A 20,313-nucleotide genomic window follows, 5' to 3' on the forward strand; every position below is an offset into this window, starting at 1 on the left:
GTTACTCACATCGGAAGATACACATTAAAGCCGACGCAGTTACAAGAAGCCCACTACCAAAGTTAGGCGAATACTTATAGAATATTGAACCAGGCATTGTCGAAGCAGTCAAGACGGCAACAGGAAACTGAGAACAAAGGGAAATTTATGACATCATAACAAAGTTAGGCGAATACTTATAAAATACTGAACCAGACATTGCCGAAGCAGTCAAGACGGGAACAGGAAACTGAAAAACAAAGGGAAATTTATGACATCATAACAAATAATTCAATGCTAACGAAGCGGTCTTAGTAAACAAGATAGTGGACAGACTAATCTATTATACACATATTTTATAATGTTTTATATATATCTATATATATACTTACAATTCTAGGATAAGTAAAAATAATCATGAGAAGTGTTGGAAATGTAGCGAAGAACCAGAAAATACCCAACACGCTTTATATAATTGTTCCAAATAAAGTACTCGGTGGTGAAGGATTAGAATTGTAGAACCTGTAAACAATAAAGATGCTAATTAACAATATATAGATTAGTTCTAGAATTATATTATACAGATGTGAAACAACGACAAAGCCACATGTTATTAGATTAAAACAACACACAGTATATAAATGTTATAATGATTACACAAACAACACCATCGTCACAAAAAAAAAAAAATTTTTAACTGCGCTAAAATAGAGGAAACTAAGCGACGAACGAACAATTATTTCAGTATTAAGCAAACTAAGGACGCGTCGCTATACTTTTACCGGAGACACTCACGAGCGGCCATCTTGGACCGCCATGAACATAGCATAGCTCTTACACGTGCACATCGACTAGAGACATTCACGAGCGGCCATCTTGGATTGCCATGAACATAGGAAAGCGTTTACGCATGTGCACCAAATACACGCAATAATTATGCACATTAAATAAATGCAAAATAATATTATTCCTATTGCAATTATACATCAATTATTAAAATAAAGTCACAAATAATTTCGCATTAATTTAATGTCGTCACATACTAGAGACATTTACAGGCGGCCATTTTAAATAACCAACACGTGCATATAGTATCTTTATGCGTTACAAAATAAATCATATTTTCAATGAAAGAATGAATATTTAATAAATAATAATAGAAATGGGGAAGATCATAACGAAGAAGGAATAAAATAATGATCAATACAACGTAACGCAAGAATAATGTAAATTGATGGGAACTAACTATGAGAAACAAACCACGGATCAGGACATTAAATAAAATTATTAAACACTTAATTACCCGCGGCGAATGGATTTAGAAGAAATGATGAATACCGATCGACAAAATATTGGCATCGACGACTCACGCAAATAAATGCATATACCAATACATATACATACACATAAACATACATACACATTTATACATAACACATGCATACGTACAATTGTAAACAACCATTAACATACTAAAAATCATATATATTAGCATTAACTATTGAAGTATTTACTGCCACGTGTCGCTACGACTATTTCTTTTAAGGAGAGGTATAGAGTTACTCTGTGCCTTTGTTAGATAAAACGTTCATCCCTTTGACCGCGGCTACGTTCGGCGACTGATTGTCGCCTCGAGCCCAAGCTCATGATCATAAATCTCGAACAATCGGAGCGGCATTTGTTTAATCCAAGTTACAAAGTTGCGGTATTCCCGCGAATCCAAGGAGGAGCTCCGGCGTTCTTTCATCTCCGACATATATATGAGATCGATATTCTAATAATAAATATAAAATGTATTAAATTGTCTGTCCTATTAGAAAATTACATCCTGAAGATATACATATATATGTGTTTAATACATTACTAAATCATACATAGACCAAGCGAAACATAACCAAAACAATGCAAATGATACACAAAATGCAACCTCAGTAAGGGCAAGCAGCCACGCGACCGGCACATTCCACTAGTATCAGTAACGAAGGCCATGGAAAGAACGTAGACGCAGCATCATCGTGCTGAATTTTCGTCTTCTTGATCATCTCACGTTTTGCTTGGTGTTAATGACATACAAGGTGCTTGAAAGAATGTAGATGTTGCAGGGGGTCGTATTTTGCTGATGCTGCGTCTACGTTCTTTCCATGGCCTTCGTTACTGATACCAGTGGAATGTGCCGGTCGCGTGGCTGCTTGGCCTTGCTGAGGTTGCATTTTGTGTGTCCGGTGGTCGTCCTGCTGATGTCGGTGAATCGTACGAGGTGCTTGCCGAGTCTTTGCACGTGTTGTATGCTCTATTTCTTATTTTCCCCAAAGTTATTGTGAGTTCAAGGACAAGTTTTAATACGTCATTCTATAAGAGGTGGTGCGTGGTGGTAGTTTCTATTTGTTGATTTGCTTGCCGAGTTTTAGGTTCGTTTTCCTTTTTATAAAATGTTTGTTCGTAGCAATAAGTGATTTTGATATTGCTTGATGTTTGTATGATCTGTAGTGCTAATTTGTTTGTTGTATTTTCATATTTCTTTTATGAATACAGGTTATATTGAATCATGGATACTGACATGTCTGGAACCTGTAGAGGTATGTATTAATTTGATTTGTGTTGATTTCATCATATTTCATATTGTTGTCCTTTATCTTGAACTTGTGTATTTTATTTTAGTGTAAGAAAAAGAAAAGAAATAGAGGGAAGTGCAGGCCGTTCGTACCTCCTTTGAAACGTACCAGGAAACCTGGTCGTCGTGGCGGTGCAAAAGGTCGTAGTCGGGTGCTAAAGAGGTTGAGAGGCTCAACTTCCATGGAGGGCAGCAATGGCGCGGCCACAACCCCATCATCGAATCCTGATGGTACCTCGGTCACTGACCCGACCCTCTCCGACGAAGCACCCTTAAGCCACCGCCAAGCTCTCCTGTGGCCGAAGTGGCAGATACAAATGCCTGTGCCAAGGCCCGCCCTCCGGAGGAGATTCCTGATGGAGTGTTGGAAGCCCATCCACGCCACCATTCCTTAGGTCAGGGGGGTATCTGTCCGGATGCACTCTCCTGGTGTCCAGACAGGCCTAGTGAGATGCACCCGGATGCTTCGTATACGAACCCTCAGCTTGTTTAGTGACAGTGCTTTATGCGCACATGTGCCTACATGTGTTCTGAACCGGTGTTGCTTGTTAAAGTGTTTCTGTATACTGAGTACCTCATGTGACATTTGCATTGCCCTGGCTATGTATGATACATATATGTACATATATATATTTTATTTCATAGTGTGATTCTTTTGAATTTGACTACATGTTAATTATTTTTACTACTATTGTGTTACACTTCACTTATTTAAATTAGTAAGTTTTGTTTTGGATGTACATATATGTCTCGTAGTTCAGGCCATGCTTCGCTTGGTCTATGTATATATAGCAATTGACCCAGTAATGTATTACACACATATATATGTATATCTTCATGATGTAGCCCTCTAATAGAACAGACAATTTAATAAATTTTATGTTTATTATTAGAATATCGATCTCATATATATATAATTTTTGTAACGTAGTATTTTTATTAAAGCGTTAACTGTTCTCTATTGCTTGGTTTGTTAACAGATTTATTAGTTATTTTATTTATCCACTTATTTCTTATATTTGTCAGTAAAAATATAATATATATTCTCATCCTTTTCCTCAAATTATTTCCTCTTCGACACGGTGTTATTTATTTATTTTGGATTCATCAGGTGAGTTCGCAGTTCATCTAGTTGTTAATTAGTTGTTTTATAGCTTCTCCTCTCTTGTTGATTAATTTAAATATGTATTGCATTTATTTCCCTTTTGCTATTATGTGGTATTAAGTTATTTTAATTTCTAGATTTTACATATACATTTACGGATACATTTGCGTATTCTGTTTTCATTAACTAATTGTGGTATATTTTTTGTCGTCGGATAAAATTGTTCTTCTCCCGGATTGATTCGTAGCTTGCTCGAGTATAGGTTATGTTATACCCTGTTATATTCGTTACTTGGTTGAAGTATCTATTTCTATTTTATTTTTCTATCTTACCCTCGTATATTAATTATATATATATATATATATGAATAATTAACTATGTTTAATAAATTTTATTAAAGAATTTCCATTTTCATTGCACTGTGTGTTTGTTTCGAGGTATACGAGTTGTCACTTGCGTTGTTGTGTATTGCGGTTATCTATGTTTTCGTTACGGCACGTGCGGTGCGCGGGACGTGACACGAACTATTCGTGGTGTCGATTGTTATAATCGTAACGGGAGTTTACGACTCCCGTTGACGCGTATTGTCTCGACTGCGTCTTCCCGCGATAGCTCGAAAATACACTATACATATACTTTATAATTCCTGGCATATATTTTCATTAGTTTAAACTTCCTCGCTATACATATACTTTATATTTCCATACATATATTTCCTGTTATTTCCAAATTTTATCAGCGATTTTGGACGTCACGTTGCGCTGTACTAAGTCGAACTATTGCTATTTGTGTAAAACTATTGATAACCCGTAAACTTTTTTCAGTAGGCAATTCGATAAAAGCTTTCGACTTCTCGTGCTGGTGCGAATATTTCAATGTACCTATGTGCCAAACCATTGGTTTGTGTCACACGTTTACGCGTTGCTCGCTCGCTGCGCTCGCTCGGAAACTATAGCCAAACCTAAAACCTATCCCTCGTGCGTTCTTTTTTCGGTAAGGAGAGGATTTACTTCAAATTAGCGAACGTGCCGGAGCGGTTGTGAGATTGGGCGAGACTTTTTCGAGCGAGCGGAGCGAGCGAGCAGCGATTATAATTTCCAATCTATTCATATACTTTATATTTTCTAACGTATATATTTGTCGGAGATGAAAGAACACCGGAACCCCTCCTTGGATTCGCGGGAATACCGTAACCGATTAAACAAATGCCGCTCCGATTGTTCGAGATTTATGATCATGGGCGTGGGCTCGAGACGACAATCAGTCGCCGAACGTAGCCACGGTCAAAGGGATGAACTTTTTATCTAACAAAGGCACAACTAGTAATTGTCTTTGTTAACGGGTGCTTTCCTCAGATAAGAATCCATACAGTACCCGGGTCCCCTGGACCAATCGGGCTTGGGTAAACGCCCAATCATCGCACAAGGCACCCAGTGCCTTGCTCCTTGTATTAACTAACCCTGCAGGGGCTGCCGCTCGTCTCAGGTCGATCGGGGCACATTCTAAGCCCTCCCGTCTCCCGGGACGGTTCCGGAGAAGGGGGGCCGGTACTCACCCGCCGAAGGCCATTCGGTGGAGCCAATCACCTTAATTCGGCCCTCTTGCCAGCGTCTTGGCCATCAACCACTGCCACCACGAGTCCATACCCATTATTTGGCCGAGCAGAGGGGTCGCTACTCCCACCGGGCTGTAACTCGACCCGCCCGTGGTATCAACCTTAGCCATTGGTGGGACTATCGTGTGGATGTACGGCCACGTCACTACCGGCCGGCGACCTGCTAACCGAGCTCGGCAGTTCCAGATGGGACTCACGTAAGCGGGGGCCTCAAGGTACTTGCGTACCCGGGAACATATCCCGACGGTCCCATCCTTGGCATCAAGATCGTGGGTGCGCTACTACCCAAGGCCACGTAGAGAGAGTGTAACCGTACTTAAACGCCTTACACTCCCGGCGACCTTCCCTGCGGTGTACATAGGGACTCACGTAAGCGGGACGCATGTCCCGACAGTCCCCCTGGCTGCGGGAACGTGGGTTTGCCAGCCCCCATAGGCTCACAAAAGCGAGCCTTCCCTGCGGGATCTAACAAAGGCACAAAGTAACTCTATACCTCTCCTTAAAAGAAATAGTCGTAGCGACAGGCGGCAGTAAATACTTCAATGGTTTCTGTCCCGCGGCCCGCCACACACAGATTTTGTCCTCCGGGTAAGATGATCGCCGGATGTCGGCATGCCTTTGCAGTGTATGTTTAGCTAACTTGAGGACCCGCTATAAATCTTAAGATTTAGTCAAGCGAAGTCCTTCAAATAGACTTTGTTGCAACTACGGGAAGATAGGAGAAACCTATCCTCCACGAACGATGCCGCCCGTCAACAACCTCCCCTCAAGGGCGGCCAGCATCTCTTTCAAAACGCCGATGTGGAGATCGACCAATTAGCAACAGCGCTAATTTCCCTCACCTTTGGAACGAAAGCTTTCATTGACGAGGATCCGAGGATCTCATATCCTTAGACACAACCATTATAGTTTTCCTCGACGGCATCATCCAAACGGAGAGTCATTCTTTCGTGCGATCTCATTGACGAGTGACAGTACTATCCTACAACCAGTGAATACCTCACGTCTAGTCGACAAAGAGTTAGACTTGAACTGTGCGAGAACATACGTTTATCATCCCGTAACCGCGGATTCGTTTCGAACCTAAGGTCATTGTCACTAGTGCTACGAGTGCCTAATCTTGTTAATAAGCGTGTGCTAATAAACTCTTCATTTTATCACGGCAATGGCTAATTCTAATGAGAATTCATCAAACGCCCCTCTCCATAATCCTGACTTCAATCCGACATATATTATTATCCGATACATATGAGGTGGTATTAAACGTGTTAATTATTAAAGAGACGAGTGGAAATTTGTAATACTCAATTATATTAAAAACGCTTCAAGTATAAGTATAGAGATAGTGTAGGTCGGTTGTAACTGTCGCTCGTATGACTCGCTGTGATAATTCGCTATATTCTTCGCTATACTGGCTCGCTTTCTAGACTCCCTTCCTAGAGAGGACGCTCGTCTATTTATATTGTCGGGCGGACTTACAGAAGGTCGTATTTGGTTCAAGTTAACGATTACTCATAACGGCGATACTGTTTTTTCTTGAGTTCGTTTGTTCTAGATGTTCGACCGTTCATGGAGACGAGCGATCGCGAGGAAGCGCGCCAACGGAGTCGTAATAATCGTAACGGGAGTCGTAAATTCCCGTTACGATTATATACTCGACGCCAGTCGAGTCGAAGTGATCGATCCCTTATTTCGTTTAAGATAATAGAAGTGGTTAATGGATTATAAGACTGAATTAACAGGTTATAAGATATATTTTATTTCAACAACTTGCTGGCATAGACAGTTACGCTTGGTAGGTATAAATATAAGTTGAGGGGGTATTCTAGTCTAGAAATGTGGAAAAATCGAAAATTTTTTAAAATTTTCAAACTTTAGACATTCAAGAGTATGTTCTCAGAGGGATTTTTCAAAATTCCAATTATTTACCGAGTCACAGCGATTTTGGTGATGCGGCAATTAAACTGATCCGACCGAAACAAATCGAACAAAAAGCAAAAAGCTGTGGCCGAGGACACTATTGATGAATTTATCCATGAAAATCCTCCTCTAAGTGACAATGTATCGAAAGTTACGTTATTAAATAGGTTTTGGAGTTTGGTATTTAATTGATTCACGCAGATTCAGTTTTTACGTTCTGTATTTCACCGCCATGTACAGCCATATGAACACACCGGATGCACTTAGATAATTAACATGTGGTCGACGCCTAAGACAAAGGAGCGTCGTTAGAAGTCGTACCAACTTAGTATGTAGGAACTAGTGATCATACCAACCTTTCTTTTGCACGTGGAGAAATCCTCATGAATACTCCGCTGCTGCTAATAATCGGCAACAGCAGAGTAGTATCGGACTCTTATAGACTAAAACTCCATGATGATCATCCTACGTGTATGACAAGAGTGCTCCAAGAACCTCTTATGAATTTGCTTTCCATCGCGTCCTCTTGTTTGAGCCAGTCCTAACAATTCCCTGACTGTTGAATTTGGCGTTAGGAGGGGGGCGGGCATTGCTCCTAGCGTTATCCCCCCTTCTAGTCGCGGTCCGATGGGACGGCGATGAAGCAGCTCTAGGCCGCCTGACCGCCATCCCCCTCCACCGCGTTATCCTACAAAGGTGAGAGTTTCTCTTTCTCTCCCTTTCTGCTCGCTTCTTTGCGTGCATAACTCGCGAGCAGAAGAGGCGGACAGCCTCGTATTCCAGTGGCCCACTCAGCATCGTTTCTACGATCGCAGAGGGGTTCAGTCTCTCGCCTATGACGAGACGCAAGGTATAGCGGGGCAGCTCCTACGCCGGAGAAAACTCCAGCGTGTGCTGCGCCGTATCCCTGGCCTGCCCGCAGTGGTGACAGATGTCCGTCCTCTCCCGTCCGATTTTCATCAGGTACTCGCCGAACATGCCATGTCCCGTGAGCATCTGGGTCAATCTGTAGGTGAGTGGGAGACCGCGGCGGCTTCTCCATATCTCCCAGTTTGGGAGGACCGCTTTCGCGCTTCGATGTTCGTCTCGCTCGTTGATCAGCTGGGATCGCCACTGGTTCCACGCGTCCTCCTCGGCGATCCCTAGGTCGGTCGGGTCCTCTCCTCGGTCCCATACTCTCATGTGGGTGTATCTTCTCTTGAGCCCCAGTGCCCGAAGCTCCCACGGGGGAGACGCGGCCAGAACGGTCGCCGATGCGTGGGACACTGTTCGGTATCCTCTGGCGATTCTGATATCCTCTGCAACCTCCTGAGGAGCAGGATGCTGCGACAACTCGACGACCACTCGGGACCGAACGACGCCCTCGTATAGTCGACTCCCTCCCCGCCGATGTTCGGCAGCAGGCCGCACAAGGTATTGGCAGCCGCCGACAACTTCGAAATCAGGGAATCGGCTCGAACGTCCACTGGCTGTCGATGATGAGATCCAGGTATTTCGTCCGCGATCCCACCCCGACGGTTTCACTTGCCATGTTTATGCTCAGACCGAACAGAAGAGTTCCTTGCCTGTTCTTGTCATAGAACCAGATGGCCTCCGACTTCGCAGAGGAGACCCTCAGACCCAGTCCGCGCACAGTGATTATACCAACCTAACATTTCCTCAACAAGTTATAAAACCAATTTATAAAAGTTTGTCTGCAAATACCTTATTAGAACGATGTTTGGGTTCTGAAACTCAGAATAATAACGAATCGTTAAATTCTTTGATATAGACTTTTGCTCCGAAACACATTCATATAGGAACGCGACCGTTGAAATTGTTACTTTTCTCGCTGTTAATATTTTTAATAAAGGTTTTATACTCATTTTAAAAATAGCGAACTTTATGGGAATTACGATTGGTCCAGAAGCCCATACGTTCGCTGTCAAATGAGACGAAACTCGAATCGAACGCTCTAAAATCCGTGCTTCGGATGCTTCAAAGAACTTTAAACGCGTTTTTCTCGAAACTACTTTTTTCAAGCTGGCATGCATGATATCTGAAGTTCTACTGAACCGACTTATTTGAAATTTTGTGTGAACTTTCTCTATACATCCCTCTGTCGTTTAGCAGATTAAATTAAAAAATTTTAACATATAGTTATTTTTTAAAAATTTGAAACTGTTAAAAGAAATGTAAAAAAAATTTTTTTCAAACGGACGCCATTTTGTGAAACAAATTTTTTTCTCCGAAGTAGGGGCGATAGCGACATCTTTACTGATTAAGAATCCGTTGGATGTTTTTGTTTCAGATAAACAGAAAGATTGGAACCATGCACGTCAAGACATCCCTTTTTTGGACCCCCCCTCCACTTTACCAACCGATAACTTTTCGAGTTTTTAATTTTTTACATTTTTTATGTATTCTTAAAATATAAATAAACGAATGATAAAAAATTGATAGTAAAAATTGTCTTTATTTTTTTTACAGAGCTCGAAAAAGCGCCCGAACTTCGTGTCTCTAGACTAGAATACCCCCTTAAACAAATGACTGATTTAAAGATGGACAACCAGTCAAGAGATGTTGACTGATCTAAGGATGACAACTAATGAAGAGATGTTGACTGATTTGAGAATCACCCCACCACCGGTCGCTTGCGGATGGAAGTGACCTTTGAATATGGGAGAAACCCGACTTTTCCATTTTTTATCTGATTGGAAAATAACCATAAGGAACCTCTTGACTTGAAGGTGTTTTATACCAATTAACGGCCTTAACGGTCTGTTGAGAATTGTGAATCTTGATGGCCGAAATATTGTTATGGAGACATTAAATTTACACTGGGCATTACTATTAACGTAGACATATATTTATTTTATAAACGATTTCTAGAATATTCATCGATACACACTTGCACGCGTCTTAGCACTTTCTTCCATACCCGACCTTTCGTATACAGTTGACCGACCGAACTGTTTACATTCATCTGTTTCTCAGTCGCCGCGCACACACATATCTCCACACACTGATATCCACATACAAACATCCCCACTACGCATTCGACCTAGTCCAGCACAAAAATTATACATATCTCAATACGGTCAAATCGAAAAGCTTAGGTTTATGACAGTTCCTTATGATTATTACGGTCCGACTAATTATATTTGCACAGCGCGTTGCCGTCTTGCTCGTGGGATGAATTCTGATTAACGTAAAGAGTCACCGGAAGGAACACTAGAACTTAGCGAATCCAAAACGGCGTTAATACTCCGAGGCACAACAAAATGAGCTACTCCCGATTTGAATTGTCCTATTACTCATGTGCCGCTACACATACTTGTATGTGTTTTCTCTCTACATTCCTTTACTCTCCCATGTACCATACGAATGTACATACTATATATTCAATACGCCTCCGTATATTTATATCGTACATTTCTATTAAGACGTATTTCTTTACTTTACATTTATCAACAATCTGAATTTTTCGAACTTATCTTACATAGCGCTTTTGTAAAAATATCCACAACATTCTCATCTGTGTTTATTTTAATTACAGCTATCAAGTTTTCCTTTATACATTCGTGAACATAGGGATAATTAATTTCAATATGTTTGGGGTTCTTGGTAAAATTTCCGTATTTCACTATATTTATCACTCCAGCGTTGCCCTCATAAATCTTCACAGGTTTATTATCTAGAATTACATAAAATATTTTCATTATTTCTTTGATAAACGTTAGTTCGCTCAGCGTTTTCGATAGAGCCACATAGTCTGCATACGTCGAAACCTTTGTTACACACTTTTGTTTTCTTCACTTCCAAACAATTACATTTCCACACAATCTAATTAAATATCCAGATATAGATTTCCTATCTAAATGATTCCTTCCCAATCAGCGTCTACAAAACAATCTATCATTCACAGTTTTCCTTTCTTTTATAACATGATTTTGAATCTTTTGTCCGATACAAATATTTCAATATTCGCAATGCATACTTAAAATATGTTTTGCCATAACAGTTCTGAAATCTGGTCATGTAATTTACGCTATAACTTACATCTGGTCTTGTATTTGAACTTATATACAACAATGCACCAATTAAATTTTTCTATTTAATATCCTCTTCACTTACCTCAGCCTTTTCAATTTTTAAGTTAGTTTCCATAGGTGTACCGTACAGTTTGCTGTCTTGTAATTTATTTTGTATTTACTTACTAGTGACTCAATGTATTTCATTTAACTCAGTTTCACTTCATTTTTGATATAATCTTATTCTATATTGATTCCGAGATATTCGTTTATCTCATCAAAATTTTCCATTTCAAATTTGTCGGTCAATAATTTCTTTACACTCTGCATTTTCCTTTTATTCTTACTCCAGATCAACAAATCACCCACGTATATTAATAAACAAACAACATTCTCTCTCTGTCCATGAATGTGACACGTAAAAATTAAAATGTCACGTTCTTTTATTTTTACTTAATTTGTACAGTAATTCGTGCTGGCTCGGACTGATTAAGACTGACTTGGACGATTTTGGGGGTAGTATTTATATTCTTTTATTCGTGGGAGTGGGAAAAGACCTTGGTTGTACTTGTCATATGTCCATGGGAACGGGCAGAGAAACCGGACACTACCTCAGTGGTCACTCATGATAAGGCGCTTAGAATTTGCCTGTGTTATCGCATAGTCGGTAGTCGTATTCTCCTGTGACAAGTGTATGTTTATACAACTCTATGTTATTTTTCTTAAATGCTAATTTCCTTCCATACTTATCATTCATTCGAAAACATTCATACCAATCTCTCGGACTCTTTTTTAACCCATAAAGCGCCTTTGCTGATTTATATCAGGTCTGTAAATATGAAACCGGAATTTGCCTATAGATGGCCCTAGCTGATAATGTAGTTATCACTAAACTGCGTCATTGATACCAAAAGTCTTTATTGACATCTCACAAACATTTTCGACTCAGAACAATACAAGTTTCATACAACAACATAGTTTGTAATAGCGTTGAACATGTCGAATTTTGTGCCTGGAAACTACGATTTGCGGATAGCATTGATTCTCTGTTACCATTTGAAGAAAACTGCTGCAGAATCGCATCGAATGCTTGTCGAAGCTTACGGCGAGCATGCTCTTGGTAAATCACAGTGCTTTGACTGGTTTAAAAATTCAGAAGTGACAATTTTGACGTGAGGAACGAAGAACGTGGAACGTGGGACGTGATCTATTATGAGCTGTTAAAACCTGGCGAAACCGTTAATACTGATTGCTACCGATGAGCGCTACAAATGATCGATTTGAATCAAGCTTTGCATGAAAAACGACCAGAATATCAAAAAAGGCAACACAAAGTAATTTTGCTTCATGATAATGCACCATGACATACAGCAAAACCGGTCAAGGAAACGATCGAAGCGTTCAGTTGTGAAATACTTTCGCACGCGGCTTACTCACCAGACTTGGCTCCGTCCGATTACTATTTATTTGCATCGATGGGACACGCACTTTCTGACCAGCACTTCTCTTCTTACGAAAATGTACGAAAATGGCTCGATGACTGGTTTGCCTCAAAAGAGCGGCAGTTTTTTTGGCGTGGCATTCACCAATTGCCAGACAGGTGGGAAAAATGTATAGCTAGCGATGGGCAATACTTCGAATAAAATATTTTTGATCATTTTCATACAATAAATGTGTATTTTCTATACAAAAATTCCAGTTTCATATTTACATACCTGGTATACTCTATTCGTCCTGTTTACGTATCCATTTGGTTGATTTACATATATCTCCGGAGCTTACTTCACCATTTAAAAATGCACTTTCTACATCCATTTGTTCAACGATTAGTCAGTCCATTTTGACAACAATATGCTAACAAAATTTTTAAAGTTTGATTACTCGCTACTGGAGAGTATATGTCATCGATTACGTTCTTTTGTTGAAATCCTGTTACCACCAATCTAGGCTTATACCTATGATCGGATTTTCTCGTATAAATTCACTTCATGTTTCAACCGTTCGCGGAGAGACGCGATCGCGAAATAACGCATCAACGAGAGTCGTAAATTCTCGTTACGATTAAACAATCGACGCCACGAACTGATCGATCCCCTATTTCTATTACGAGAATAGAGGTGGTTAGGTTTGAGTGTATACGAACAACTACACTGGGTTGGTTGATAAAAGTTTAATAAAAATAACGAAACAACAAGTTCAGTCAAAAATCAACAATTAAAAAACGAAAAAGATAACAGTCAAGGTTTGTTTAGCGGTTTGCTTATAACGAGACCTATCGCACTTCGCAGCTTGAGATAGACGTTATGTGTTAGATTCGATTCAATGTGTAACGTTCGACGTGTCACAAGGAACTGATCGACTTTAGATGATTTCTTTGTCTCATTTTTAAGACGACCCCCACTATACTTGGGTCACGCCACCGTTCGCGCCTCTGATCACGTATGTCTGTTCTTGAGTGGAAAACGTAACGGACAAAATTCGACGTTTCGAGAGCTCGCTGTTTGGCGACAGCTATGCGCTCGTCGATACATTGTATATGATCCGGCGGTCAGATAAGACGATCTGACTGCGATATTGTAGGGCCGCGAGCGATGGTTAGAAAATACAGCCTGTGGTAAGCCTCGTGGCGTAACACTTTACATCTACTACTTCTTTGCCTTTTACATTTTCTACTCATTCCCAAGTTTTATTTATATAAAGACATTCTATTTCCTTGTCCATAGCCTGTTTCCAATTTTCACGATTTTCGCTATAGATCGCCTTCTCAAATGTACAAAGGGTATCTACTCTACAGTAATTTACATAAATCTCACTTCTGTTTTCTGGATACCTCACTGGGAATTTTTTATTACGTGTAGATCTCCTAGGAATCTTCAAGTTTTCAGAATTACTATAATTTTCGTCTTCTTAATTTTTTAAATCTTCTTTAATCGCGTTTTGTAATAAATCATTATCTTCAATGTTATCGTTATCTTCATCGAATGAATTTTCTTCAAGGCCGATATATTTTGTACCCATTTCTACGACCTCTACATGTCTATTATTAGGTGGAAAAGTAATAGTTGCTAGACTCTATAGTCTTGTGGCGGAACTCGACGATGGAACTTTCCGATGGTTTCGCGACACAAATCGCTATACCATCAAAGCGTAAGGCCGACGTGCCTAATGTACCATCGACATCCCTACGGTTCTTTTGCCGAATATTCGGAAGAATGCATACCCGGCAATCGTCGCGAATATCTAACAAACTCGTGCGTAGTGGTGACATCGGGGGGCAACAAAAAAAAAAAATCTATTTGGTTTCGAACAGCAAAGTGCGAAGGGTGTAAAGTAACGGCGAAGCAAACACATTCGAGAAACGTGATTATTAATTGTTAATTGTTGATCGTTAATCGTTGACTGTTGACTGTTAATTGTTAAATAAACTTTATTGTTGAACATCGAGAGTTTTTTTGGGGCACTTACATCCAACTACACGTCAGCCTACTTCGTTTTAACCTAACAAAATTTCTATATCCATCTTCTTATTCCAGTTAGAAATTCTCTTTTGCTTTGGCCTTCTTACAAAGACTTTACATCCGTATAATAGTAAATTATCAACATTTGGTATTCTTTTAAAAAATATTTCGAATGGAGTCTTTTTCTCTACTGTGTTTGCTAATATACGATTTTTCAAGTATGATGCTGTACATTTTCGGCCAGTATTCTTTATGTGCCTGTGCTTCTGCTAATAAGTAACGCGCCATATCCATTACTCTGCCTTTATATCTTTGCGCTGCCCCGTTTAATTCATGCACGTAAGTTGGACAATTATTTAGTACGATACCTTTATCCCTAGCAAATTTATAAACTCGATTATTTAAGTATTCTTTTCCGTTATCGCATCCCAATAATTTTAACTAGTTAATAAAATAAAAAATTTTTAAACATAAATATTATAATAAATAAATTTGAGGTGGTATATGTCGTAATTGCGCATATAAGAAATACTCCTGATTTTTAACAATGACGTTTATTAAACTTTTGACAACTAACAACAAATAATGATTAACAACAGATAACGATTGACAACGCTTGATAACTAATAACGCTTAACACTGGCTATCAGGAGTCGACTACTCGTGTCTTTATGTTTGCTTCGCGTAATCCTTCGCACTTCACAGCTCGGGATAGAATGAATCTCCATGATTCAAAAGCCACGCCGATTCTTTTCTTTATTGGCCCTCGATATCGCACGCGTTTGTTAGAAGTCCGCGATTGTTGCCGCATATGCGTTCTCCCGAAGATTCGGCGAAAGAGCCGTAGGGATATCAATGGCACATTAGGCTTGTCGGCATAGCGCTTTAAAGATAAAGCGCTTTGTGCCGCGAAGCCGTTGGAAATTTCCGAGGTCGAGTGCCGTTACAAATTAAAATTGAATTTTTTATAATATTAGTATAATTATATTATTTATAAATTTATTTTATTAAAAAATTAAATTTTATATTTGATTATTATAACGTAGTATTGCGGAAAATTTAGGTATAAATTTTTTTTGGTACTATTTATTATTTGTAATTTATTTACAATAAATTAGTTATACAGATATTAAGGAGACAGAGAACGATGATTGTTTAATATGGAACTAAATGTAACAGTCTTATTCTAATTCGATCACTCTCGCAACTAGACAACGCCAACAACTCAATCTCTCAGCTACGCTAGTAACTCACGCAACTCGACAACGCCAACAACTCCACTCTCAACAACGCTAACACCTCTCGCTAACAACTCTTCTCCTCGACTCCACGATTAACTCTGAACTCTCGACTCACTCTCCTTCACGATCAACCGTCCAACGCTTCTCGACCAACAACAACTTTTTTTAGATTCAAACCGTCCTGTTAACGCTCCAAAAGAACTAGGTGACTTTAGTCACATAGGCCTTTTTTTCTGTGTAAACTAACGACCGAAAGACAGGCGACATTGTTTTGGTCAGTTTCTAACCAGGTTTTTTCCTCACGATACTACAATAATATATATGTCGGAGATGAAAGGACACAGAAGCCTTCCCTTTGGAATTTTGGGAAAATCACTTAATACTTTAATCTAAATTCTACATTGCCGTAATTAAGCAATTGTCGTCATTCAATCCGATTGTATTTGTTCGAGATTTGTGATAATGAGCTTGGGCTCAAGGCGACAACCAGTCGCCGAACGTAGTGTCACGTAAAATACAAAAAAAAAAATAATAATAATAATAATAAAGAAATTTAAGATGAAAAATAAAAAAAAGAAGCTTTATTTTTTTCTAATACTTGGGTTACAATTTACTTCAGATCATTTTTATCCCAGTTTGCATTATCTGTGTTAGTCTTTCCTCTAGTTATGACAGTGTCACATTCTTTAAGTTTCAAAAACATCGTAATTCTTTTCTTCCATATACTGTAGTCCTCTCCATCAAACACCGATATCATGATAACCTTTCCCTCCATTTTAATTTCTTGTTTAATCTCGAACGTTCCTACGTGTTCAAAATCTACCTATTATCTTCGAACGTTTCTTCACTTAGTAAAACTCACTTACTAATTATCACCCGAACAAACCAGCAAACCAACAGAACTATTGACCACGAATTTCTGCTACCATGTTAAGGTATGGATAGGAATTAAAGAGGTGTTGCAAATAAATTTACTAGCGCATTCACATAACTTTGCTCGTGTCACGTAAAATAAAAAAAGGGGGCTCAAACGAAAAGAAAAAATTAAGGTAACAAAAAAAACAAGAGAATTTATTTCTTGTATTCTGAATTTACACTGACTGCGATTTTGTTCCGAGCTCCAGCCGTGACTTTCCAAGACTGAAGCTCTTACAATTTGACTTTTGGTGGCATCTGTTTCTTCTTTGTTTGTCATCCCTCAATATCCCCACTACCCTGTAGGTGTACGTGACCGTCGTCACGCTTCTAGAATATTCGGTGGAAGGACCGTTAGGATACAGATGACTCATTAGGCACTTCGGCGATATACATTGTCGCCAAGGCCGCCACGTCTCTATCTCTACCATCGGTCCATCGAATTTGGAGTATGCCGGTCGTGACACTCGCCACATGGTTATTCGTCGGAGCCCTACGGCACGAGATTTCACACTGCGCATCCTTCTTTTTTCTCAAGGAGGCCTGAGACAACAAGGAGACAACTGCATTAGCTAACAGGTCGTAAATCCAACTTAAGCATAGAAAATAAATTAAAAATATACAAAACGATCATAAAACCAGTCTGCAGCAGCAATGAGTCATATAAACAAAATAGAGAAAATGCAAGCTAAAATTCTTAGAACGATAGTAAACGCCCCATGGTATTGTGGCGACACTCGACCTCGGAAATTTCCAACGGTTTCGCGGTACAAAGCGCTTTATCTTAAAAGCGCTATGCCGACGAGCCTTATGTGCCATCGATATCCCTACGGCTCCTTCGCCGAATTTTCGGGAGACCGCACACGTGGCAGTCGTCGCAGACTTCTAACAAACGCGCGCGATATCGATGGCTAACAAAGAAAAGAATCGGCGTGGCTTTTGAATCAAAGAGATTCAGTCTGTCCCGAGCTGCGAAGTGCGAAGGATCACGCGAAACGAGCGCTCGACTTCCTATAACCTGCGTCAAGCATTGATCGTTACCAAGCGTTGCTAATTGTTAATTGTTAATTGTGCCATAGAAAACCCAGTTACAGAAAAGCAGCGATGGCTGCAAGAATTACCATTAAGTAACTCCTTCAACTCACTAACGGAAGAAATAGACGCTGACCCCGTAAATAAAACCACTATCCAAACAAATCATATTGCAAAACCACCACTTATCTTTGTTGAGGCCCAAATAATAGACCCGCTCATCGATCTACTAAATAATCTAGATGAGAAAAACAACTACACAATAAAACAAACAAAACTGGATCAAGTAAAAATACAAACAAACACACCAGAAACATTTAGGAAAGTTATAAAAGCATTAAAAGAAAAAAATGCTATCTACCACACGTATCAGCTTAAAACTGAAAGGAGCTATAAAATTGTCATAAGAGGATTGCATCCTAAAACCAACATACATAAACTAAGCGATGAGTTAGCTAAAATTGGACATCAAACAAGAACAATAAACAATATAACAAGATTCGACACAAAGCAACCACTACCACTATTCTTAATTGAACTTGAACCCAGAAACAATAACAAGGAAATATATGATATCAAACAAATACTAAACACAATAGTAACAGTCGAACCACCACGACACAAAAAAGATATACCTCAATGCATGCGGTGTCAACAATACGGACACACTAAAAACTATTGCAACAGAAGCCCAGCTTGCGTCAAGTGCGCAAAAAATCACTTAACTGTACACTGCCCATATTCTGGAAAAATAGAAAAAGTTAAATGCTTCAACTGTAATGGAAACCACCCAGCCAGCTATAAAGGATGTGAAGTAAGAAAACAACTACAACGTAAACTGTTCCCGCCCCTACGAAGCAGGACAAGCACTAACACAGGCCCATCAGGACAGCACAAAACCTGAAATATTACCAAATACAGAGCAAGCAATAAACACCAAACCTATCAGCACCAACACCATTGGTGGTCTAAGCTATGCTCAAGTAACCAGCCAACCAACACATACACACAACCAATACCACAGCAATAGTAACAATGACACTGCAGAAATCAAAGAACTGCTCAAACAATCCATAAAGAACACCGAAATGCTAACCAGAATGATAAGCGAACAAAACGCAGTACTTAAACGGCAAACCCAACAAATCACAGTCATGCTACAACTAATTACAAACGTGCTAAGCAAAAAATAAAAACGGACACTCTAAAAATAGCAGCCTGGAACTCAAACGGCCTACAATAACGGGCCCTCGAAACTAAAACATTCATATACAATAATAATATAGACATACTACTTGTCTCAGAAACACACTTCACTACAAAAAGCTATTTGAAAATACCATACTACACCATATATGATACCAAACACCCCTCAGGAAAAGCTCACGGAGGGACAACAGTGATAGTCAGAAACGATATCAAACATTATCTACACAGCCAAGTTAACAAAGAATATTTACAAGCAACCACTGTTACAGTTCAAACTAGCAGCAACCACTTCCAGTTGTCAGCAGTATACGTGCCTCCGCGACACAAAATAACAACACAAATGTGGGAAGAATACTTCCAGGACCTAGGGGACAAGTACATCGCAGCGGGAGACTACAATTCAAAGCACACGCTTTGGGGGTCAAGAAACATTACACCTAGAGGTAGAACACTGGAAAGATACATTAGAAATAATAACCTCAATATATTATCCACAGGAACATCGACATATTGGCCGATTGACCTGAACAGAAAACCAGATCTACTGGACTTTGCAGTTACAAGGGGACTAAACACAAACAAACTAAAAATAACACCCAACCTCGAGCTTAGCTCCGATCATACACCCATAATAATTGAATACAGAAACAAACCAATTCACTATAGCAAACCAGAAACACTATGCAATAAAACCACCAAATGGCAAACTTTCAAAGAAATAATAGAAAGCAAAATAAACTGCAACATCCCGTTAAAAACTCCTGAACACATAGAACAGGCAGTAGCAACATTGACAGTAACTATTCAGGAAGCAGCAAGGACAACCACTACTCCCGAACCAACCAGCAGACAAACAATAACAATCCCGCAAGAAATACTCGACAAAATCAAAGAAAAAAGAAAAGCAAAAGCAAAATGGCAAAAATACAGAACCCGAGAAAACAAAAAACACTTAAACAAACTTGCAAAGGAAATAAAAAACAAAATAAAGGAGCACAACGATAACGAATTCGCAAAGTTCATAGGGACACTCTCCACACACGAGAACACCAACTATTCACTATGGAAAGCCACGAAAAAAATAAGGAAGCCAATAATACCCGTCCCGGCAATCAGAAAAGCAGATAACACATGGGCAAGAAGCAACGAAGAACAAGCTGAAGAATTCTCCAACCACCTCTGCAACACATTCACACCACACATTATCAACAACGG

At 39.5% G+C, this 20,313-nt stretch overlaps 1 protein-coding gene and 1 long non-coding RNA gene across 3 annotated transcripts; one reads left to right on the plus strand and one right to left on the minus strand.

The window, feature by feature from the left end:
- Positions 1-2,002: 2,002 nt before the first annotated feature.
- LOC100651786 lies at positions 2,003-3,609 on the plus strand. 2 transcript variants are annotated; one of them, XR_007227153.1, is made up of 3 exons: positions 2,014-2,387; positions 2,512-2,555; positions 2,638-3,609. XR_007227153.1 is itself a non-coding variant. In XM_048413861.1 (2 exons), the coding sequence occupies exons 1-2, from the start codon at positions 2,502-2,504 to the stop codon at positions 2,983-2,985; spliced, it is 402 nt and encodes a 133-aa protein (XP_048269818.1). In that variant the 5' UTR covers positions 2,003-2,501; the 3' UTR covers positions 2,986-3,609. The 2 variants fall into 2 exon arrangements, 1 of the variants encoding a protein (XP_048269818.1); XM_048413861.1 differs by having other exon boundaries at positions 2,003-2,555.
- A 3,823-nt stretch (positions 3,610-7,432) lies between these two features.
- On the minus strand, positions 7,433-10,062 carry LOC125386751. Its single transcript, XR_007227155.1, has 2 exons — positions 7,587-10,062; positions 7,433-7,519 (listed from the first exon to the last, which is right to left on the minus strand). It is a non-coding gene; the product is annotated as an uncharacterized LOC125386751 (long non-coding RNA).
- Between the last annotated feature and the right edge of the window lie 10,251 nt (positions 10,063-20,313).

The sequence above is a fragment of the Bombus terrestris genome, chromosome 17, assembly GCF_910591885.1.
Source record: "Bombus terrestris chromosome 17, iyBomTerr1.2, whole genome shotgun sequence".
Classification (NCBI taxonomy): Eukaryota; Metazoa; Arthropoda; class Insecta; order Hymenoptera; family Apidae; genus Bombus; species Bombus terrestris.

Coding starts and splice junctions, on each gene's coding strand:
- LOC100651786 (XM_048413861.1), top strand. CDS start 2,502: ATGAATACAGGTTATATTGAATCATGGATACTGACATGTCTGGAACCT. Junction 2,556..2,637: donor CATGTCTGGAACCTGTAGAG/GTATGTATTAAT, acceptor ATTTTATTTTAG/TGTAAGAAAAAGAAAAGAAA.